Source organism: Orbicella franksi, chromosome 1, assembly GCF_964199315.1.
Source record: "Orbicella franksi chromosome 1, jaOrbFran1.1, whole genome shotgun sequence".
Lineage (NCBI taxonomy): Eukaryota > Metazoa > Cnidaria > Anthozoa > Scleractinia > Merulinidae > Orbicella > Orbicella franksi.
Genome location: NC_138145.1, coordinates 17,676,989 through 17,701,041, shown reverse-complemented (window position 1 = coordinate 17,701,041; position 24,053 = coordinate 17,676,989). Strand labels below are relative to the sequence as shown.

At 38.1% G+C, this 24,053-nt stretch overlaps 1 protein-coding gene and 1 long non-coding RNA gene across 2 annotated transcripts; both read left to right on the top strand.

Annotated features, from left to right (window-relative positions):
• The first annotated feature begins 117 nt into the window (after positions 1-117).
• Positions 118-14,600, top strand: LOC145494322 (coiled-coil domain-containing protein 112-like). The gene is made up of 12 exons (XM_081473767.1): positions 118-310; positions 802-923; positions 1,366-1,531; positions 3,342-3,513; positions 3,925-4,011; positions 4,991-5,140; positions 5,688-5,816; positions 6,022-6,117; positions 7,496-7,642; positions 8,202-8,297; positions 11,541-11,662; positions 14,076-14,600. The coding sequence occupies exons 1-12, from the start codon at positions 195-197 to the stop codon at positions 14,107-14,109; spliced, it is 1,437 nt and encodes a 478-aa protein (XP_081329893.1). The 5' UTR covers positions 118-194; the 3' UTR covers positions 14,110-14,600.
• A 1,005-nt stretch (positions 14,601-15,605) lies between these two features.
• Positions 15,606-20,841, top strand: LOC145494211 (uncharacterized). The gene is made up of 3 exons (XR_014050243.1): positions 15,606-15,867; positions 15,977-16,036; positions 18,772-20,841. It is a non-coding gene; the product is annotated as an uncharacterized LOC145494211 (long non-coding RNA).
• The last annotated feature ends 3,212 nt before the right edge of the window (positions 20,842-24,053 follow it).

Sequence of the window (24,053 nt, the reverse complement as noted above, 5' to 3'; positions counted from 1 at the left end):
TGTGATTGGTAGTAACTGCTGTAACACGGTACCGGTGACTCATCTGAACACAGCGAGTGTGTTGGTCAGTGGATTTTGAAAAAGAGTGTCATACTTCGTATATGGGAATGATTTCAAAACAAAATGGCGGGTGTTTTGTATCAGTTCGGCTTTCATGTAAGAACTTTAGCGGTTACATCGGATGAAGATTGACAATGAACAACAAATCTGAGCCTGAGGGACGCAGAGGTGCTGATCAGTCAAGGAAACCAAGAACACAACTTCAGAAGAATTCAGAATTCTTTGAAAAATTGGAACAACTCGAGCAAAAGTAAGCCTACATCATTCCTCTGAGCTGATATAAACAATTAAACTGCAAGACACCTTTAAATCAAAGTTAATACAGCACTTGGGGTAGTTGGAATGTAAGGAGTCCTTCGTGAGTTCTCGTATGATTTTTACCTCATGTAGTTTATTATTTTTTTTATCGTATACATAAATGACTTGAACAATGCTTCAAACCTCGACTCAGTCTTATTCGCAGACGACACGAATAAATTTATTCATCTCACACAAAGACCCAGATTTCTTAATTAGTATTCTAAACTGCGAATTAATTAAACTGTCAAATTTGTTCAGAGCAAACAGACTCTCTTTGAACTTAAACTATTTAAAACATATCTAAGAAAAGTCGTTGGTTATTATAAAGCATAAGCATAAGCTTAATAGTATTAGTATCCACTGAAACTGAATGTTTTTTGCATGTTTTTTTTATTGTGTTATGTGGTCTAATTAGGGGTTATTATATGTGCAAATTTATAGAATTTCCGCCCTTGAAAAGGATAGGAACACCCCGTTATACAGCAGACGCAGTGAATTTCGTAAAGATTATTGTGAACTTGAAGAAATAGACTTAAAAGGGACGAATGACAGAAAAACAGAGAGTGAGTATCACTTTTCTCATCATGTTTACTATACTTACATGATTAAGTGCCGCCCTCGATTAAGTGCCTTATATAAGAGCAAAAATACTAAAGTAAGAGTGCCAGGTGCCCTCAATTAAGCGCCGCATTCATTCACAACAATGCACCACTTAATTGAAGCATCATCATCAGACTGAATTGTTTCAAGTAGTTTTAAAACATAAAAACAAGTACATTACAGCTCAGTCTAAACCAGCCTTAGAAATCTATTCTCCTGGGTGACAATGTATTCTGGTTTGAACTGGCTGTGTTTTGTTGTTAACAATGTGCTTGTTATCATTTACAAATGTTATTATATTTAAAGAGCGCTGCCCTTAAAGAATAAATAACTTAAGCCACTTAGCTGGTATGCAGACTTTACCTATTAAATCTTGACATTGTATGGTTATTGTTGTTTTCACAGAACAGAAACTGAAACAGCAGCTGGGAAAAATCAGGTCCAATGTTAACAAGTTCCAGAGAGACCTGCAAGATGTAAAACCATCTCCAGAGTTTGTTGAAAAGCTCAAAGAGATTATGGAGGAAATTGAGAATGCTATGATGACTTTCAAAGAACAGCAAAGAAAAGTGTATGTATTGCATTACAATTAACAATAATCTGACCACAACTTAGTATTAGTATACTGTTGTAAACCACCGTTGGCATTTGCATCTATGCCAACTCTCCTGGGTTATCCAGGAGTCTCCTGCATACAGACTGAATCTCACAGCCCTCCATAGAGGTCACGATACAAGGGACTGAGTGCTTACAGTTGCACATTTCCATGCTTATTATGGCCAATTTTTGGCACTTTTTGGGGTAAATTTTGGATCTGATGCATTTTTGTGGTTGAATTGATGAAGCTCTACTTTTAACAATGTTTTCCTAAGGTCAAGAACATAAAAATTATTGGTGATCTTTTGGGTTTTAATTTGGGTTGGCATCTCCACATTATTTCCTGGGGAGCGACTCGCATGTGAAAGGAAGAGGGAATGCTCATTGTCCCTTTTAGGGGTTACAAACGCAGTTTTGGTACCTCTTAGGGTGTTCAGCCTCAAAACGTCCCCAGTGAAGGTCTTTATGGTCATTTTTAGGGTACTGAGCAGAAGAAATATGACAGAAGATAATGTGTTGTTGTAGAATTAGTATCTAAAAAAAACTTCAAGCCATGCCCAAAAACAGGATCTTGGTACCTCTTATGGGTTCTTTTCAAATTTTCTGACAAGCACCCCCATCCATTTTAGATAGGAGTTCCCCGCAGACATTAAATTCTGGTTACCTAAAAGTTACATTCCTACCAGGGTACTCAGGTATATAAGGGTTGAGGAACTTTGGAGTCCTGGCAAATGTAGAGCAAATAGAGATATTGAGAAATCTTGCAAGTAACCCATGAGGAACCCACAACACAGTGGTATTAATAGCTGGTCACCCATCAAAGTACTAAATACTATACAACACGGCTTAACTTCAGGGATTAGACAAAAATAGTAGTTTCCTTGGTTAAGGGAAGATTAGAGTGACTTCATGAATGGTTTGCAAAGGGTGATCTTTCCTTGTGTATTTTGTTAGATCCATTACAGTTTGGGCCTGTTCTTACATGTATAACAATGCCAGTGAATTTAACATAACATTTCTCCTCTCTGGTGAGATATGAAATGTTATGCAGTCGCTTAATTTTCCAAATTCATTGGCTGATACCACTTTGATTATGTTTAGTTTGTGTCACAAGGAGACTTCCTATTTTGTGCAAAGGAAAAATGGACTTTTTTGGGGTTACCTCTGGAGCATATGGACTTTTATGGGTCTGGTTTTAAAGTAACAGGAATTTGATTGGGTCTAACCACACCAAAAAATTATTCGAAAACCATTCAGGGGATAAAGTCAAGAAATTGTGATGTTATAGGAGATTGATAAAGAAGACACTTCTCCAAGTTTTAAGTCTGTGCGTCCTCCCAAACTTCAGATATTTGTCAAAATATTTTGCACAAATTTACAGAGCCCAGTATGGAGCCACCATGTTGGTGTACCTCCATAGTACACTTACATGGTGGCTGGAAAATAGTGTAAGCATCTGGAAATTACTTTGGCTTAGTATCTAAGCGACTGATTATCTGTACTGAACAAACAAGCATTTACATAAGCACTTTTGCTAATACTTTAACTCATGAATAGGCTAAAAATCACGATGTAAGTGTATTCGTAACTCTATGTCATGCACTGCCATAACTCTGAAATTCAAAATGCGCAGTTGGTTTCCAGACGAAGCAAGCTACTGAGCTGAAAAGTTCTACACAGATATATAAATTTAGCACCCCTTATACCTGATGAGGATAAAGAGTTTGGTGTCTCTTTAGTTAAAAGAGATACAAATCTTCTTGACATTGGTTATCTTTCTACAGCTATGATGACCTGTTACGCGAAGAGCGTACATCCCTACAGGAAGTGACGGCAATGGAGAAAAAGTTTGAATCTTGGTCTCAGCTGCCAGCACCTGCAACTGCTGCAGCTGATGTAAAGAAGGCAGCTGGAGCAGTAACAGTTTCACTTCCCCCAGCAGTAGCAGCATTTGAGGTACTTTATTTGTAACCAATGATAAATTTATTGTCTTTTGAGATCTTCGAGAGGGAAAATAATAATCATGAAGTATTAATGATAACTGGATAAAAAAATTGTCCACCAGATCTTGTAAGACCCTGGAAGATTTTTGAGGATTCGGATTGTGTCAAAGTTATTTGGGAGTAAGAATGTAACAAGTAGGTACAATTTCCTTAAAGATCATCATCTTTTAAAATGAAAATCATACAGGATTGCTAACTAAAGACAATCCTCAAAGTTCTTCAAGCATCTTTCAAACCAGTATAGGAATAGTCCAGACCTGTAGGATCGTTGAATCCAACTATGCTGTGATTATTCAGTCTTTCTATTCGTACCAGGTTTTGTTGTTCACTTAAGGTGTAATCAATTGATATTAATTTGTCACAGAGGTTCTTGGCCCAAACTGGTGGACATAGTGGAGGATGGGATGACTATGATCATCAACTCTTCCTTAAACTGAAGAGCAAGCACAAGGTACGTCTAACACTATTGGCGTGACAACTCTAATAAAATATTGTTTGAGCAGCACCATGTATTTATGAAGGTCTTCCCCAGATTTATTTTCAGATTCCAAACACTCTCCTACTTTTGGAAAGCTATGTGCTTTGCCTGAATAACTCTGAATAATACTTTAAAATATGGCCACTAGACACATCACAATGCACACCCTCTGCCCTTCCCTAATTTGAAAAAAAAAATTTTTTTAGAAGGCGTTTTGTGAAAATGTGCTTTATAGGTAAATTTAATTACAGTATTTACCTTTTTACTGATCATTAAATTGAACTCAGAGCTCTGCTAGAAATTATTTCTGCAGTCTCTGGAATACTGGAAACTGCCTTTCCAAGAGTTTTAGTTCAAACTTTTCTGGCACCCTTAGTATTTAGTTTGAAATCTTGCCTGTCTCCTGCCGACATGAAAAACCAATCCATCTAGTAAAGTTCATGAGCAATCTGCTACATTGGAAGGCTGTTGAAAACTTGACCACCATAGCTGTACAGAAAAAAAAGTTCTTTTCCTTATGGTGTTAACTAATACCCCATAAAAACAACTTCCAACAAATCCAAGAATTGATTGCATGAGCATCATTCACACCATAACCACACCCCAACCCTCTAGGGCTATTTTCAGGTGTTATGTTAAAAAAAAATCACTGCATCCCCGAGAGGCTCCTTGTCTCCAAAACAATCTCAAGTTAAACCATCACCTTGGGCAAAGAATACTCTGCCTCCAGAAGGTTAGAAAACAGGAATGCTCCAAAGAAACTAAAGAACACACTCTTCAAAATGGTCATAGTTCACATTATGTCTGGTTTTTCAGGGCTGTGCTCCAATGCATGTCTGAGTTAACATCGGTTGTGTCATTACACATCTCATTTTCCATGCGTAAGAATTGTTTTGGTCAAATGCTCTCAGTATTTTATGATTTTGCTATATATCGTAATTTGAAACCATAGAACCATGAAGTGTTCATGCGAGCAGCAGGATCAGGAATTCCTGGAAGAACTGTTGATGATGTGCGACAACACGATGAGTGGTACAGTGAGTACTTGATACTGAAAGACAGTAAAAAGAAAGCTATCCAGGAATGGAAGGACGACAAAGAGGTAGAGTTGTTTTTAAATGAACTATTAACTCAAGTTTTGTATCAAACGAGGCAAAGGGCTATTGCTCAGAAAGGAGTCTAACAAGTAAACTTGTAGCTTGGGCTTGCAATGCATGAAAAGCACGAGACCCAGCTACATAGCTTCGGCGTACGCATCACACCTTCTGCACATATTGCGTGCCTATGTTCCGTGCTGTTTCTGTTGGTGATGACGTTGGAAATTATTAACTACTATAACTCGATCATCATCACATACAGAAGGAGTAACCTTATGTAACTTTATTTAAACACCAGGTCTAACAGAAAACATCAGGTCTAACAAAAAAATTTCTTACAACTCTGGAGAGAAAGTCGCTGCCAGGACAGAAATGACCAAACTGACTGTATTGTTTTTTTCTTTACTTAAGTCACGCTTTTTTACTGCCGTATAAACACTCAGCTAGTTATTTCATCAGAAGGAAAAGAACATATTTACTGTTTGGTGATTTTTCGGCCAAATTCATTTTGTTGGCATTTTTTATAGTTGCTTTCTCTTTTTCTTTCAACAGGCAAAGAAAAACGAGATGTTAAATGATGATGGTGATGATTTAGAGGAGGAGGAAAGAATGAAGAGGAAAAGAGAAGAACAAATAGAAAAAGAGAGAGAAGAAAGGCTCAAACATCTCAATGAATGGAAGGTAACTTACAGTCAACGGGTCTGTATTATATTTATCACCATAATTTGTTGTTTTGCTTTTAATTTTAGTGGCTTTGTGAGAAGTGTGCAAAACCACAAGAAACGTGCAAAAATATTGCGAGAAACTGCTCAAACTGCTTTTCTTTGCCAGCCTCATCCTTTTCCAGACTACTTTTTACTGTTTCTTCTTTAAATTTATTTTCTAGGTTCAGAGAGAATTAGAGAAGGCAAAGGCAGAAGAAGCGCGCCTCAGGCAAGGATTGAATAAAGCAAAGGAAAAAGAAAGAGAAGAAAAGAAACGGGTAAGCCAGTCCTTGAAAAAACTATAAACAGTGCTTATAAATTGCCCTTGACTTGCAGTTATCTCACTCATCCAAACATGTTTCGTGTTACCTGTGGGAGAAAGGGATGAGGAAGTTTGAGCTTTACGTCTTAACTGAGTACAAACTGAAAGTGAAGTGTGATCATCGCAGTAAATTTTCCAATTTAAGCAACTGGAAAGAAGAAGCCTGAAAAAAAAACCAGGGCTTCAACGGGATTCGAACCCGTGACCTCCGCGATACCGGTGCGATGCTCTACCAACTGAGCTATGAAGCCACACATTGGGAGCGAGGTCAATTAATTGAGTTCATATCTTCCCGTGAGTGAAATGATGCGAAGTATATATGAAATAATTCATATTTGAACTGCGGTAGTAGATGAAAGTGAAGTGTGATCATCGCAGTAAATTTTCCAATTTAAGCAACTGGAAAGAAGAAGCCTGAAAAAAATCAGGGCTTCAACGGGATTCGAACCCGTGACCTCCGCGATACCGGTGCGATGCTCGATGCGGAGGTCACGGGTTCGAATCCCGTTGAAGCCCTGGTTTTTTTTTCAGGCTTCTTCTTTCCAGTTGCTTAAATTGGAAAATTTACTGCGATGATCACACTTCACTTTCATCTACTACCGCAGTTCAAATATGAATTATTTCGTATATACTTCACATGAGTACAAACTGTGTTAGATTACTCAATTTTGTTACATTTTGCAGCTGTGTGGCGCTATACCATGAGGGCAAGAGGCAAACTGCTGTCTTTGTTTAGAAAATAGCCCAATGAAAATACACACGCTGATTGGTTTAAAATCGCGTTTCTATTTAACAATTTCTGTCTTGCGATAGTTGACGAGGGCGCAGCCCGTGTCAACTATCACACATAGAAATCTAGAGGTAATAATCTTGTTTTAGTATAAATCCAGTTGTTCAAAACTTTTTCTAATTCCACTTCAGAGACACTTCGAAAACGCAAAGAAGTGGCCGCCAGTTTGTTAACAAGCGCACACTCTTAGGCTACTATGTACAACAGAATAGCAACCTCGTTCCCAGGGTCTTTTCCCTGGCTTGGGGGTGGGGCGGGAAAAGGCCCTTTTCCCGCCCCACCCCCAAGCCAGGGAAAAGACCCTGGGAACGAGGTTGACAGAATAGATAGCGAGTAGCGTAATCATTCAGAGAACGCCATTCGTGATAGAACGCTAATAGATTTATACTACAATACGATAGAAACACGGTGCATGTTTTCTATTTCTCAAATAGAAAGGTACTAACGGACCTCACTGTACAGTACCGTTGAATTGGTACAGTACAGTTGAATGAGCCCAACGAGAGTTTAATATATTGTAAATGTTGTTTGTGTTGTTTTCTAGTTGGAGATAAAAGCTCAAGTGGAGGAGTATGCCAGACAGAGATCGGAAGAACAGGCGATTTTAAATGCAGCACGGCAAGCTAGACAGGAACAAGAAAAATTGGCCAAAAAAATAACAGCAGAAGAAGCTGCAAAAATACAAGAAAGAGTAAGTTGAATTTAGACGCCTACTTCTTGCATGATCTTTCCCGTCACTGCTGCAGTTCAGTGAAAAAAATGGTACTCAGTGAGTCGAGGATACCCCGTACAAAAACAGCCCAGGGAACATAGAAGGGACTGGACTAATGAATTATCAGTGGCTTATATTTACAAACTAGGGTAGATAGAGACACTAAAGCGCACTACATGGTCAAACGTGATTCCTTACTCCGAAGTTATTGTACTTTCGCCAAGAGGACAAGTGTTAAATCTTTTAAGTCCCAAGGTTGGAATGGTTTTAAACGGTTCTTACTGATTTCAATGCTTTTCGTTTACTGTTGGTTCTTAGAATTTGTGGTACATTAAGATAATATCTCTGGGTTTGTCATGTTCTCTATTCTCATCACGTACATGCTTCACAGTGCGTTGATGTTGTTGGGAGAAGTGAGAATTTTGTCTCAAAGTTAAAAACGTTTTAGTTATCTTGAATCTTTCACGGGAGACTACAGCCTGTGACTCCCTTGTAGTTGGTTATTATTTTGTTTCATGTATGCTTGGACTTGTTTTAGAGTCAAAAGATGTTGGATGAAAAACAAGTCAAGAAGAAAGTGAAGGAGGTAGAGAAAATGGAGAAAGAAAAACGACTTCAGAAACTGAAAAGCCAGGTGAGTTATCGTTATGGTTAGCATAGTCTACGGGAAGGTTTTCCACTAAAGGGTTAAAAGGGCAAGTGGTGGGGTGTGGAGATGGCGAAATAATAATAATAATAATAATAATAATAATAATAATAATAATAATAATAATAATAATAATAATAATAGGGCATGGAGTAGGACAATATTATGGGACATGCCAATACACACAGACAGGAAAATAACAGCCAACAGACCCGATATAGTGATTAAAGACCACAAAACGAAAACCTGTAAATTTATTGAGATGGCAGTACCATCAGACAGAAACACATCCGTAAAAGTCAGTGAAAAACTATCCAAATATAAGGACTTGGAAATCGAAACAAGCCGAATGTGGGGCATGAGAACGGAAACGATACCAGTTGTCATTGGAGCACTTGGAGCTATCAAAAAGGGACTAGAAACTTATCTTGGAAGAATTCCCGGCCAATTAAGCATCAGTGAACTACAAAAGATAACCTTGCTACAATCTTGGACAGAATAAAATGGAACAATTATCCCCCATCCCCCCCAAAGCAATGATGAAGGCGCGAAGGAGCAAAAGCGCGCCATTTTGGCATCATTGAAATGGGGGGAGGGGTGGTCCAGATGTTCCATTTATTTTGTCCAAGATTGTATTTAAGGTTTCAACGTGACAAGACAAAGGGAACCAGTAATTAGGAACCAATATGTCAACACATTTATCGGCAGTACAAGGAAGTGGTGTCTGTCGCAGTCACGCGCGTCAGAGCTCAATGGTAACGCTGATAGCCTAAGTTTAGGCACTACAAGTAGAGTGTATTTTGATAACAATGAATAAATAAAAGCGTCATTCTAACCCCAACTTTCCAGAGTAGTTCTGCGATTAATAACGAATCATATTAGTGCTCGAAAAGCTCACTACAAACATGCCATTGAAAAAAAAAAGAATACCGAACGAAACACTGAGTTTCAGTACAAATTCCTGAAGACAACTTCGAATTTCACATTAAGCGAGATGTTTAATACAGAACAATCTGTCGTATTTCACAGGAGTTGATCAATAAAACTATCGAGTCTGTGAATAGTCGTATCACTGCCACAATACGAAGTAATGACGGAAGACTGAAGTCAATAAAACTACCGTTCTCTATAGGCACTTGCACCATGTTAAAACGATGCTTACACGTTTAAGTGACGGTTTACGACATATTTCCTACGATTTAGGTTGGTTTTTGGACGGTTTAAAACGGTTTTTGACGATTTAAGCGATCAATAAAATAGAAACTAAGCTAAGAATATTATTTTACTGCCCTGCTACAAAACCGTGCTAAACCGTAAAAAATCGTCAATAAAAACTTGTAAATCGTTGAATTTGATTTCAACGTAGATAAAAATCGTGCAAGACTCTTTTATAAAGAAAACTATTCTACAGAAGGAAAATACTTCAATAGGAAAATATCCAATAACTGCCTGAAAAGTTAAGGCTTTCAGAAAAATAATGGAACGACAGCGTGAGGGCTTACGTGGCGCACTGGAGTAGCGCGTAAATCGCGGGTCAAGGTGGAGTGTGAGAATTCTCCCGGGTTCGAGACCGTTCTCCTCGTCTGCTGTTTTTCTTTCTTTCTTTTTTTTCTTCTTTCTGCGGGTAAGTTGAAATCTATTTTTTTTTTTTGTCGTAAAATCTGCTGGCAAACAGTGCCAATGCACTGCTATCAGTTCACTCTGTCTCCCTCACATCAATGAACCCTCCCTCCACGTGCACCATTGCCATCCACATATTGCCACCACGTCAGAGGTGCAAAAAAACAAAACAGAAATCAACTTGTGAAGGTATCGATAAGGTACTTTTAAAAGGATCGCAATTCAAAATTAAATTCTGAAAAACTAAGAAAGCGAGCTTAATCAGAGATGTGCAACGTTTAATATGTTTATTTCCCGCGCGCGTAGTACCAACAATAAAAATATATTCGGCTTGGCTAAAGAAATAACTTTGCTTTTGGCCAACGCTTCAACACGCACTTATGCATATTCAATTTTCATATTAATAAAGTACATGACACACCAAAACTAAACCATGTCGTGATTTTATTTCAATTCTGCTTCAATCGCTCACAGAGATCATCAGATTATATTTCGGCTAACGTTCTTTTCCCTTGGTTATCGAACGTGCGACAACAGATCAGATGTGATCTGCATAGCAAAGATAGCTTCTTGTAACGCCAGTGTGGTCCTCAGACAATCTTGGACAGAATAAAATGGAACAATTATCCCCCATCCCCCCCCCCCCCCCCAAAGCAATGATGAAGGCGCGAAGGAGCAAAAGCGCGCCATTTTGGCATCATTGAAATGGGGGGAGGGGTGGTCCAGATGTTCCATTTATTTTGTCCAAGATTGTAGGTACAGCACACATTTTGAGGAGGGTGCTATCAAGCTAAAAACTGGCTATCCCCTAGTGTCCCAAGACCATGGTTTGGTCTCGGCCCTAAGGACTCTAAGCAAACATTACGTGAGGACGATAATAATAATAATAATAATAATAATAATAATAATAATAATAATAATAATAATAATAATAATAATAATAATAATAATAATAATGGCATTTCGGGCAGTATATACACAGGGTGGCTCTTCGCTTGCCCGATGCTAACTAAATTTACAATTGTAAAAAGGTTAAAAGATATCAAAAAATTTATATCTATATGTAAACGAGATAAAATTTTAAGATATGCTAAAATAAATAAATGAATAAATAAATAAAAGGCGAAAGACTTCTCCATGTCTTACGCTTGAGCAGGAAGCCTTTTCCTGGACTATGCAGACGCTGTGTCAGTGAAGTCATCATAGAATACCTGTAGAATCTCTGATTAAAAACTTGACCTCGTTGCTTTGTAGCCTCCTACCCAGACATGACATTCTCTAGGGGTAAGATTGCGTGACGAGCCCATAACGCGTCTCCGTAGGTTAAGTAACGCTCTTTGGTAACATTCGTACCGAGTTCTTCTTCTTGTGTTAACAGTATACCTCGTTGTGAAACAAGGGACAACCACTGGTAGCCTCGTCAAAGACGACATGTGAAACCGTGAGGCCCTGAAGTGAAACCACAAAACCACCCCCATAAGAATCTTGTGGGTCCGTCCATCGCTTATGAGAATTACTTTAGAACTATATCAACTAGCACTTTTTTTATTTTCCAATACGTTGAACAAGGCTTGTGAGCTAATATGGTTCAACCTTTACCTTTTGTCTTAGGTTGAAGTTAACGTTTCACGTGACCCATCTCGACTTTATAAGCTCACTGCGGGCTGGGAGCAGAGGAAAAAAGATGGGCCTGGGGCAAGTGGTTCAGGACCCACCCTTCATATGCCACACAGGTACGTATGTACGTCATCAGTGATGGACCCGGGTGATGGACTTGAAGTACATTCTTTTACTTGCAATTTTTCCCTTTATTACTTAGCAGGATGTACATGTTATAACACTACTGACCAGACACAAACGAACTGCGACAAATGGTGATAATACATAAGAACATTTATACTATGCCATAGAAACCTCAGTCAATGAGAATAAAGGAGAACCGTTGTATATTCGACGGTATTACATCCAACCTTCCCATCATGCGCCGCGCGTATGTTCCATTGATTTTGTTGGCCATTGTTTTTTCTATGGCATGGTATAAAATGGTTATGCAACACTTTCTAGTAGTATACCATACAATACCTAGTCTCCTTCGCAGCCGTGTTTTGGGATGTCACGCAACTCTCCCAACGAGCGTTACGTGACATCCAAAAAACGGCTGCGAAGGAGACTATACAATACCCCACTTGTATTTACTTGGTAAACACACTCCCCTGAGGGCTCTTGTGTACACCGAGAAAATACCTACTACTACTAATACTACTGATGGCACTTTTAAAGCGCATATTAACATGTGGATATGATCACATGCGCTTTACAAAATTATTGATAAAATTATTCACAAACAAAAAATTAAAATGAAAATCATAATCCTAATTCTAATCATATTTACATCGAAATAAAGTAAAATGCATCACAATCAGTGATAAAATAAATTAGAAGAACAAAAGGATAAAATAAATAAACCTAAAAGATTGTCTCTATATATCATCGTTATGAACATTGCTCCAATATCATAAAATATGTGATTAACGTCAGTTTATATTATAAGCCACTTTGAATAAATATGTTTTTAAAAGAGATTTAAAAGTTGTAAAATTGTCTGTTTTTCTAATGTTCAGTGGTAGTTTATTCCGTAATGAGGGTGCAGCTGCTGCAAAAGATATCTGTCACTTAACGTCTTGCAAGTGACTCGTAAGATATTCCATGGTATACCACTCGAAAGCGTTGAATAACTAGTATTTAAAGGAGCTCAGTCACGGTATTTTGAGTTGTTTTGGCCACATACAAAATTACCTTTAAATGGTAGGAAACCTGAAAATAATACCTTATTACATGAAATTTTCGCGACACGTTAATTTCGCGAATTTCGCGATTTAAAAAAAATCGCGAAATTTAAGTGACGCGAAAATTAAATGTCGCGAAATTATGATGCGAAAATTGAGTGACTCACATTACGTCAATAATTAAAAAAGCGACTTTATTACCATTACACACGTTTATAACAATCATTTTGAACTATTCTGTGGTAATGTTCTAGTCCTCTTCATCACTACTGCTTTCCGTCTCCACTCCAGGTAGCACTTCGTTTGTACAATCCTCAAACTGTCCATTTACTGGCTCCTTGTAGTGCTGTTCCACTAGTTGCTTAAACCTTTCAATTGCCTTGTAGACACTGTGAGAACATCTTTCTTGTTACTGTTTACATAATCGGTAGCGTTTCTGTTTATTTGGACGTTGTTAATTAAGTTGTTTGATCAAATTCAGGGACATCTTAAATGACATTGACAAAGAAATATAGTGTCTCATTCAAAAACGCGAAATTAACGTGAGTCAAAATGCAAAATTTTCGCAAAATCGCGAAATTAAGGTGTCGCGAAATATGCGAACCTCAAAATCGCGAAATTAACGTGTCGCGAAAATTTCATGTAATAAGGTAGTTTAATAGGATAGAAAAACACCACAGAGATAATGATAAATCATAAAGGAACAAGAATGGCTAAGGATGGAAAAGATTAACACGGATTACAAACGACGAATTTGAAAAATTGAGGCTAAACTTTTCAATATGTGCAAACCGTGACGTGCCTCCTTTAACATCGATTAACAAGGCACTCTATGAAGTGGGACTCTTCTTAAAGACACTGCATTTCCTAGTACACTTGACTTGGAACATACAACTCTCAACCAATGGCAACAAACGTCAACCAGCATTTTGCAAACGACGCAGTCAGGTTTAAACCAACCCGACGGACGAATTTTGACTTGAAACAGAACTGACAAGATTTTGTCTTACAATAGATCGAAACCAATAACAACCGTCCAATCACTTTTTACAAACTGTACTCAAGTTTCATCCCACGGCCTGTAACATCATAACAAAACTGACCAATCGACTTCAAGGGCCAGATGATGACACAATACAGTACAAAATACTGATACTTCTGGGTTCGAACCACTTACTTGGATAATATTTACACCGCAAAATTAATTTGCCTCTTTCACTTTACCTGTGTTTGTGAACATGTTGTTGGTTGTCTCTGATGGAGGATTCGCTTTCTTTCCATCACTCTTGTTTTCTTTATCTGTGTTCCTTTACTGACCCAAGTACCGCTTATAAGTGATACCAGTACTGTTTTGTTGCAGGGCGGTTCCGTCATGGCGGCAAGGCTTGTCATAGCTGTTACTGTACACAGCATTCGTCGCCTTCGGACTCTCACTTCACTTGTGACTTTTCCGTGGAATATTCAACTCTTTTAGATCAATATCAAAATTGTGCTTCCCTGACCTGGCGTGTTTTCTGTAATTCTCTTTGGAACAGTGTTTTTAATACAAGAATTTTCCTCTTCATTCTCACAACCTGTGCGCTCGCATTCAGTACGATATGGTAAGGAGGAGACGCAAGTTAACTATCACTGCTGTTAGTCTCTTTCACGCCTCATATATCTCTTTGGTCTCTCCTGGGTCGCAAAGAGATCTGGGTAGGAGGTTCACTGTGTGGTGAGCTGGGATGTGGAAAGAAATATTTGATAGTGCATAATTTATCAAAGACCTGTACATAAATTATACAGCTGCGAGCAGAACTGTGTTTCACCACTCGTGCAATAACAAAGAAGAAAGCAAGAGAATAAATAATGTACAGCTTTAAATCGAAAATGTGTAAATAAAGTATTTATTATTCCATACCGGGTATTTTCAGGGCCATTTCTGAAAATCAATGCTACTTTCTTTATTTTGGAAAGTCAATGTTAACACTGCGACTATGCCAACCAAGTCCACCCAACAAAATGCTGCGCAAATTGATCTAAGGGAAAAAAAAATGATGTTCACAATTAAGATTTCCCAAAAATTATGGAGCTGATCTTTCTTTGAGACATACCTCATTTACTACTACAATGAATTTTCTACTATCCCAAAAGTTCATGCCAACCCTTCAGAAACAATTATTATGCATGCTCTTTATACACCTGGATACCACACTTGCATGCTACAAAGGACAAAAATGTCGGGGGGAAAAAACAGTCCAGGAAAAACCATCCCTAACCTTCCCCTACCACCTCTTTCGTTTAGTTTGGCTTGAAGCACTGTTGAAAAGTACACTTTTTTCTTTTACTCGGGTGTTGCCAATACACATGCGAATTAAAGTAATGTGTACCACAAGGATGGCGAACAACTTTCTTTAAACACTCCCTACATACAAATCTACTACATTAAATACTACAATTACTTACTACTACTTACTACTGCACAAAAAGAACAGTTTTTGGACAAAAAAAATTAAGTCTTTGGACAGTCCTAATACAGAAACTTGAAAACAGTTTACATGTGCCGTGTTTCTACCGAGTTTTAGTATAAATCTATGAGTGTTCTACCATGAATGCAGTTCTCTGATAGGCTACGCTACCCACTGTCTATTCTCTCACTATATATAAAGTTTTATATAATAATCAAATCAATGCGCGCACTCTGATTGGTCAATCAGCAATGGTTTATTGTGCCAGTAAACTCGTGGAAATTTCGCGTGTCTTCTGTATTATTATATAGAAGCAGAAGCATATCACCTCTGATAAAAGCAATAGACCACAAGTTTCTATGGTTTATAGGCTGATAAACCACTTGGGATGTTGGAAGAACACGAGATGAATTCGTAATTCCTATTTAATAGATTTGTACGAAAACAATAACATTATTCGCTCTCGATTTCTATGTGTGATAGAAACGTCGAGCGCATAATCTAATCGCTTAATAGAAACACGATTTTAAACCAATCAGGGCGTGTATTTTCTTTAGGTAGTTATCTACATCACGACACCAACTCGCGCGGGTAACGCGCGAGATGAGTGGACATTCCCAACATTCTTTGCAACGACAGTTCGTCCATGTTGCTCGTTGTTGAACCGCGAAAGTTGAACGAGGCCAAAAAACGGCAGACTAAAAGGTTAATTTGTTCTTATTTACTGCATAGTTAGTACCTTTCCTTGTAGTGCTTTCATGCTTTGTTCGCATGAAGGACTTTCTCCTTATCGGTGTAACTGTTGTGTGTTCAGGGAAGAACTGCGCTTGGAGCTGGAGAGCTTTGTTGGCGAGCGATTGAACTCGGATTGCAAGTAAGCTTTTTGGACAAACAAAATATATTTGATTTATTTACATTGTCAACTGTAGTAATATGTATTTCTTCCCCTTTTCATCGGGTTCCAGCTTGCTTCTAAGTTAGCTTCGTTCTGCATGAAACGTCATCATGTCCCCCACCCCTCCCTCCCCCGCCATATGGGTATTTTCGTGAATGTTGCCCCCCACCGACGGTATCTTCAGTATTCTCGCGAGTGTTGCCCCCCCCCCCCCCCCCCCCCCCACACACACACACACACATACACAAACACACAGCAGGCAAGATCAAATAAAAAGAGTAGCTATACCTGCCTTAGAAGGTGAGTAATTTTATCTCAGATGAATTATTTGTCTTTGTTTAATCATCACAAGATTTTTTAGAGTGATTTATCCAGAATGAGACAACACATGACAATTAAGGACATTCGCGCAAAAATTTTCCAACATTGATTCTTTTCTGAGACTTTTACCACTGTAAGATGAGTAGTTAGTTATGACAGATATGTTAAACAAATGGGGGATCACCATTTGGAGAGAACATGCCCAGAAGAACACCCTAAATCTGAAAAAATTGGGCTTCGTTAGCGAATAAGGCCACAGTGTCTGTAAGCCCAAAAATATTGCAGTTAGATTAATTAGCTGCAAGATGGCAGAATTCGATGCCCCGTGGACAGAAATCTTGAAATTTTTTTAACTTCCCACATTGATTGTTTGTTTATTTTTGGACAATGTAGAGATAATAATATTGTACATAGATTCTGTTGCTGGAAAGAAAAGTAGGGGTCACCAAACGTCCAAGATCGTTAAATCCAATCAAAGCTATACATATAGCAATGGCCATCGGCCCTATCACTGTTCATTTTAGTACTTGGCATGTGCACTCGATGCATGACGTGGCTTGTGAATTTGTGTGCGCATAAAGGATGCGCTGAAACAATTAGTGTGAACATCCTTAAGCTTATGTGTAAACTGCTGTTTTCGAAATTAATTTCTTTGAAATGCTTTTACTTGTAATGTACATATTTGTATCAGTCAATTTGAAACCACCAGATTCCTTCCCTATGCCCACAGGGGAGGGGTTACTCCCAGAAAAATTGGGTGGGGACATTTCCGAAAACCCTTACCCTATTTAAGAGCAAAATCAATTTTTTTTTTCACTACAATTTTTCCTACCCTATTAATGCTCGGACCAAAAATTTGATACCCTATATAATTTAAGATTGTTTTGTACACACAACGTAAAGCTTGCAAGCGATGTTACCATTTCAGCCAATTTTTTTTATCAAGATAGGTTAAATTAAAGCAAGAAATTTCGCCAGCTACCCTATTTATTGTACTAGTTTTCTCTAAGATTTTTCTCGATGCTGATTCATTATCAGATATTTTGTTGCTTGCCTTGCCTGTAGCCGCCAACCACCAAATGTATGATATCTTATCCAAAATTAACATCTGCTTAAAATGCTAGTTTGCAGCCTGATATGTATTTTTGATTGCAGTAACTGATCTCAGAGACCTAACGACAATTTTACAGGAAATTAGACCTACAGGCAAACATTTCTGGATAAATATTGGAGATAATGATCATGGTATGAAAGGTCAAAAAGTCAGGCAATTAGCTTATAACAAATGCATAGTCTTTAAGATGCTCTCAATATTTGTTTTTTATAATAATATTTCATTTTTTGTTTTGCCCAAGCTAGATTTGCAATAAACCATGTACCACGAAATTGGTCCACAAAATTGAACTAAATTTTGACATGACACAACATTGTCAAAGCATATAATTTTGAAAATTTTATGAAAGTTCAGGTTTAAATCACATACAAATCTGACAGTGCTGAATAACTGCTAAATGATGATATTTTAGTACTGTGGGTTAGCTTTTCCAGCCACACTTATTATTTTGGCTTGCTAGCATTTCTAAAAAGTGTAATTTTAGAGGTGGGTTTTGCTTTTTCCAGGGCAAAATATGTACATGTAAGGCTGTCTCAACAAGAAAATAGTATTCAAACAACCTAAAAGTTATAGTTTTGAAACAAGTTACTGAAAGTCTCCTTCCTGACAAAGTTTGAGAAAATCAGTTTTTTTCCTCACCTGCATAAGGTATAGGTGATTGTTACAGCAAGCTGCTCTTAATATCTGGTCGCAAACACCCAATTTTGGATCTCATTGGTGACCAGAGAATCGCTATTTTGAGCCTTGAAATCACTACAATAAGCAGATATTTAGTAATTAGTACATTAAAACAATGATGCATGTAAATAAAAATCACCTCAAGCTAAAACTATTTGACTTTTTTTCTGTGTAAATCCATCCTCTTTGAACAATGTTAAAGGATATGTAGATTTGAAAGATTTCCATGAAACTTAAGGGGACATTGTAATGAATTGTGCATGTGGTAAGTTTGGTTTACAACTTAGAAGTTTAGGCTGAATTTTTCAAACTTTGACAAATTCAAAATGGTGATGAGTAGTGGAACAAGTGGAAACTAGCCGGCCAAATTTTCATGGCCCGTTGGTGACTGTATTATCGGGGTTCCACTGTAGGTTGCTGGTATCAATTTATAATCCTTGGTGAAGTAAGTTACTGTTTGAGTAAAGTGCTGTGTTCAAGATCATAACTCAAGGACTTTGGGAAGGCTTCTTAATCTGGGGACCATTTCACCTGGTGTTATGCCACTACACCATAAACATTTGTACAGTATCTAAATTTTTCTATTTCTTCTTTTGAACAGCTGAAGACAAAATACCTGAGGATAAGACAGGAGGAGGATACTATCCACAAGCTTATTTTAGCATGACAATTTTTTTTTTTTTTTTTTTGCAATCCAGGACCAGGTAAACACTTGTGTTCTTATGCAATGATCAAATCAAACCTTAATCTGGTTCCTTCAGGGGAATCCCCCAAGGGCATCCTACAGGGTACCCAAGTCACCAAATTCTACAGCAGAAAAATATTAATTATTGTTGCAGTTCCTAGGGAGTATGCTTTAAATACCCCGACAATCACAAGCAATAAACATGCATTCTATGGTGTAAAGGGGGGAACACCGCTCCGCAATTGGCAGGACAGACAAACTTCCATTGCGTGACCAAATGCCAAACTTATCTCCCCAGCAATTAATTCTGCACTGGATCAGACAAGTCAGCGAGGCCAAAAGCTTATGCGTCCTGGAAGTCTAACTCTAAACGGCACAACCAGCTGACCTCCGGTTAGCATTGTGCTAGAGTGTAGACAGTTCTCAAGCCTTACTTATCTGCCCAGCACTACGAGCCGATTCCGCCGGCATGTGCTAGATTGGACAAGAAGAGGCATAAAAGAATGTTAAATAGCGCCGCTAAATTAGCGAAAACAAAGCTTGGGGATGTGGCTGCAGGACTTAACCGATAGCGTGTCACGAGAGGTGAACCCCAGCTTATTATTTATATTAATGAACAACAACAATAAACCTCCAAAGGGAGGGAAGGGTGGGAGTTACAATTTCGAGACCTAACAAAAAGCTACAGTAGTGATATAACAAGCGAATGATGCTCAAGTCCAAGCTAAGACTCTTTTGTAGGTAGACAAATGTCTGGGTTTAGAGCAATATAAAATCGTGTACCATGAAAAATACAGAGCCCATGCGGCCTTGAACAAAACAAGAATAGGGCTATTTAAAAGACTAGCCATACAAAACGCATGATATAGTTAAACCAGACATTGTTGCGACATGCATGCGTGAAAGGCTATTGTGAATATTGTTTAAACTAGACAAGAAAGACTTATATAATGTTCTAATGCGTAACAGTTCCATTGCATTACATTTAACAATAGTAAGCGAGTGACTGTATGTAAATAGCGTCACGCTCCATTAACTGCGCTTTAACAATTGACTTTAAAGCTTTATTAAAATGCACCACTTTTTTTTCCTTTTTAACTTGGAAAATATTTTCCAAGTTGTAGTGGTGGAACGATTTCACTCCATCACTCCTTCACTTCCCGTTAGACATTTGGAAACTCGGGAGGAACTCCCATATGAAAAGGCAGGGGATGCTCGTTGCAAAATTTGAATTTAGCTCCTAAAGGAGATTAATGTGGACATTGCTTGAGCTTTATTAGACCCCTAAGAGATACCACTTAAAACGGAATAGGTTCAGTCACTAGCCACTGTTCAAGAAAGGATCCCGCCCGCATTTGTAGAGCCGACTCACGTACTTGAGAGATCAGCAGAAATCAAGCCTGAAACCAGAAATTAAATGAGAGCATTTCTTTTATTATTTCCTCGAGTGCACCTTAAAGGATAGTTTGACAGCTAAAATGGTGACGTTTCGTCATCACCTTCCTAAGTGAGACCAGAATTCTTGATTTGTACCTGAGACAACGAGCATGCCCTCCGACCTTTTCATATAGGAATCCCCCCCCCCCCCCCCGCCTTGGCTTTTGAACATCAACCGTCTGAGGCCGTTTTACAGTTGCTTGCAGCGTGTCAAATTAATTATTTTTGAGAGGTAGAAGGTATAACTATTTTTTTTTTATTGTGAGGAAAATACTTATGGTTCTTCCTTAGCGATTTGATTTAGGGAAAGTCTTCGTGGTTTTTCCTTCACAAACCTATGTGATATTGTGAGTTCGAAAGCAATTGATATGAAAAAAATGATTAAAAGCTCCAGACGATTTTTTTAACTAAAGAAACGGAAAGACAAACGCTACCTATTGGTAAATGGTTTCTTAACAGAAAAAGAAAAACAATGAAGAAGAAAAGGAAAAATAATCAGTGGTTACCATTGGGATATGAACTCCCAATGTCTCGCAGAGGGCGAAAGTATTAATCTTTTATCTACGTACTGCAGGCTCGAGTGTTTCGCTCAGTCTATACCTCACTTTTGACCAAACAAAATAATCTTGCCGTTTCTGGCTACAGCACAAGGAAAACATGTGCAGATACATGTAATGTAAAACATGTAGGCAGGCCTGAGTAACAAACAGTTTCTTAACATTGAACTTTTTCATTTTGAAATATCACAACACATCCCTGTATGGAAAAAAGCTTTATGGGCTTGTTTGAAAGCTATACTGCCCTCACATCACAAGTTGTTCCTTAATGAGCAATGCCTCATAACACCTTTTCATAATTTATTGTCCATGTTCAGAGGCTCACAGCAACTTTGTTTAATTAATGCACTATTACTGTATTATAGGATCCAAAATAGTTGGGGAAATTTTTGTTTTTCAAAATCAGGGAAAGTTCAGGGAATAAATGGAGAAAATGGGAAGGTTCCCTTTTGTACCGTACCTTTGAAAAAAAAAACTAGACCAAACTACTGAACTAACTCCATTCAAATTAAAACCTATAGTACAACACACTTTCAATAAGTGACCATCAAACTAACTAAGAACCGACACTACTCAACTTATACCAACAACTACTCACCCCTACAGTAGTCACTACGGTATTTCTTGACCTCAACAGAACTCACATGACGTTCTTCAACCAGCCTCAACACAAACTTCACCTAAAGTAAACCAGTTGAATCAGACCATAACCGATCAGTCACTGATTACTACCTTTTCATAATGGCTTGACAGGTTCTCAAAGCATCATTGCTTTTACATGTACACTAGACAAACTACTTAATGATACTTGTCCACTTTTTTTCTTTGTGGTTGGCAACTTGACAGTTCTTCCTTTGGGTACCTCAGAATGGGACATACTGTAATGACTTCCTCAATGCCCACCATCCCTTCCCCCCCCTCCCCCCCTTACTCTCCAACCTTGTCATGATTCACTATTTCCCAGGGTTCCCCAGGTTAAGGATTAGTTTTGAGTTGATCATTGCATTCCTTGACGTAAACCAAGTTCTGCTTTTAATTTTGAAATACCACAGACATGTAGAGAATTTAAAATGCTTTCATTGGCTCAGTAAGTAAATTACATGTAGTTTTAAAGTGGATAACATTTCATTTGGTCATATTTTATGTTTTTGCTGTATTTCTTCCTTGAAACCCTTGTTGGACTTCCTGATTTTTGCCCATACATGTATTTAAGAAGGGAAGCAGGCTTACATGTAATAGTAATATCAAATATCAAAACTGCAATTTGTGGGTTGAAAAGGAGATTTGGAAAGACTTCATTGTTAGCATGGAGACTCGATACAATCAACCAATTCAAAGTTCTGGGATTGTACAAAACTATCAGATGATCTGTATAAATTTATCGTTAACACCACCAGAAAATTCTGTCCTTTTTGACCTCAACTGGAAGGGCTTAGAAATTTATGGCTGAAAGAGTGCTGAGCTGCTGTTTCACGGCTACTCTGTAATATGATCGTGAACCCACCATATGGATCAAAACAGGAAAAAGAAAGAGATTGGGAAACTCTGACTAAAATTCATCATTTTTAAAACACCCCCTCCCCCTTCATTCTCCCCTTTCAAAAACTTCAAGCAAACTGCAATTTTTCATTGTTGTTGAAAAATTGTACTGGGCCAGGGATTGGGTTGGTGTCCTAATTCAGATGGGCCTGAGGATCAGTGGAAGAGATTATTCTCTGATAATGTGAGAAATACACTTACATGTACCCCTGATTGGTTTCACATTCTAGACAACACCCTGCCATTTAGATCATTAGAATCAAAAATAGATTGGCACAGGAGCAATTAGGGGGAGGGGAAAAGCATACTACAACATGGCAATCCTGCCAGTGCATAGATAATGTACACCTGGGGGTATGTACATTGTATGCTTTCTTGCTTTCAGAAAAAACTACAAAACTTCAATTTCTTATAGTTGAAGGGTTGCAGATAAACTTTAAGGCAGGTTGTCAAGAACGAATTCCATGGATGGGTCAATAAATCTTTGACCCAGAGATGGTGAGACTACTTTTTGGGGGGTGGGGTGGGGTGGAGGGTATAATTCTGCTTTTATCCCTGATAGGGGTACTGAACAACAAGTACAGTGTAAAAGTAAATGGGCAGGTTGGACTCTAAAGAGGGAAGGGGCCAACTGAGGAAATACAGTAATTTTTCAGGAGAGTGAGAACAATTTTGAATGTAGATGACTTGTTCTACATGTGCATGTATATTTCAAAATATTTCTGCAGTCCAATTGCAAAGAAAATTTTTTCAAAAAATTTCCTTTCTAGCTAGTGAAGGGATTTTTTTCAACTTAAGAAGTGTCACTCCAAAAAGCTTACTTTTTTGTCTTCACCTGTAGCAAGTAAACATTAGGTTTTTCCTTTCATCGAAGTTTCAACGTTTGAAGTGCCTCCTATCCTGAAGAAATTTATCTCGGAAGAAGCGACTTCATAGGCCGCTATTTCAAAACTGTACTTGGCAGCCAGGCCGTGTTTATGTGACGTCATTCCATTTGACTTGAAATTGGTGGAAAGGAGAAACACCTGCAACTATCCACTTCACTATCTTCAATGCTATCATTTCTGAGTCTGGAGCATGTTTGGCTCAAAATAATATGGCTCAAGAGCAGCCATAACCTAGAGTGGTAGTTAAAAGGCTTGTTGGAAGCCATTTGGACAAAACCTCTTGAACAGAATGATGCAATGGAAATGCAGCCTGGCTGCTGAGAACTGTTCAAAATGGGGGCAACAATGTCAAATTTTGGGCTTCCTTGGAGAGGAATTTCATAAGGAAAACCTGCACTTTAGAAGCTGAAACTTCGGTGAGTGGCTAGACTTAGTGCAAGGTTTTTATTAGCGTTGACCAAAAATATACGTTTATTTACGTTTCTTGGAGTGACTGTCTCCTTTAACCATTTCAAAACAAACAACAAGAGATTTCATTTTGTAGTACAATGAGTATATATTGACATGCTGAACAAAAACTCGCCGGTTGCAGGCATAGTGTCTTGATAAATTAATTGCTAGGAAAGTGAATTTAATTTGGCAAATTGATAATTGAGTAACTGCTAAATTGAAGACTCCTTATCAAAACATTTTAAGGACTGATTGATTTTGGGTGATGTAGCAGCCCTCATAAGGTCTCACATGAATGGCTTGCTACTCTTTGAGAGAACAATAGAAC

Bases quoted from the DNA above. Each gene is read 5' to 3' on its own strand.
- LOC145494322 (XM_081473767.1), top strand. From the start codon at position 195: ATGAACAACAAATCTGAGCCTGAGGGACGCAGAGGTGCTGATCAGTCA. The intron at 6,118-7,495 runs GTAAGCCAGTCC...GTTGTTTTCTAG, and splicing joins AAAGAGAAGAAAAGAAACGG to TTGGAGATAAAAGCTCAAGT. The intron at 11,663-14,075 runs GTACGTATGTAC...GTTTTGTTGCAG, and splicing joins ACCCTTCATATGCCACACAG to GGCGGTTCCGTCATGGCGGC.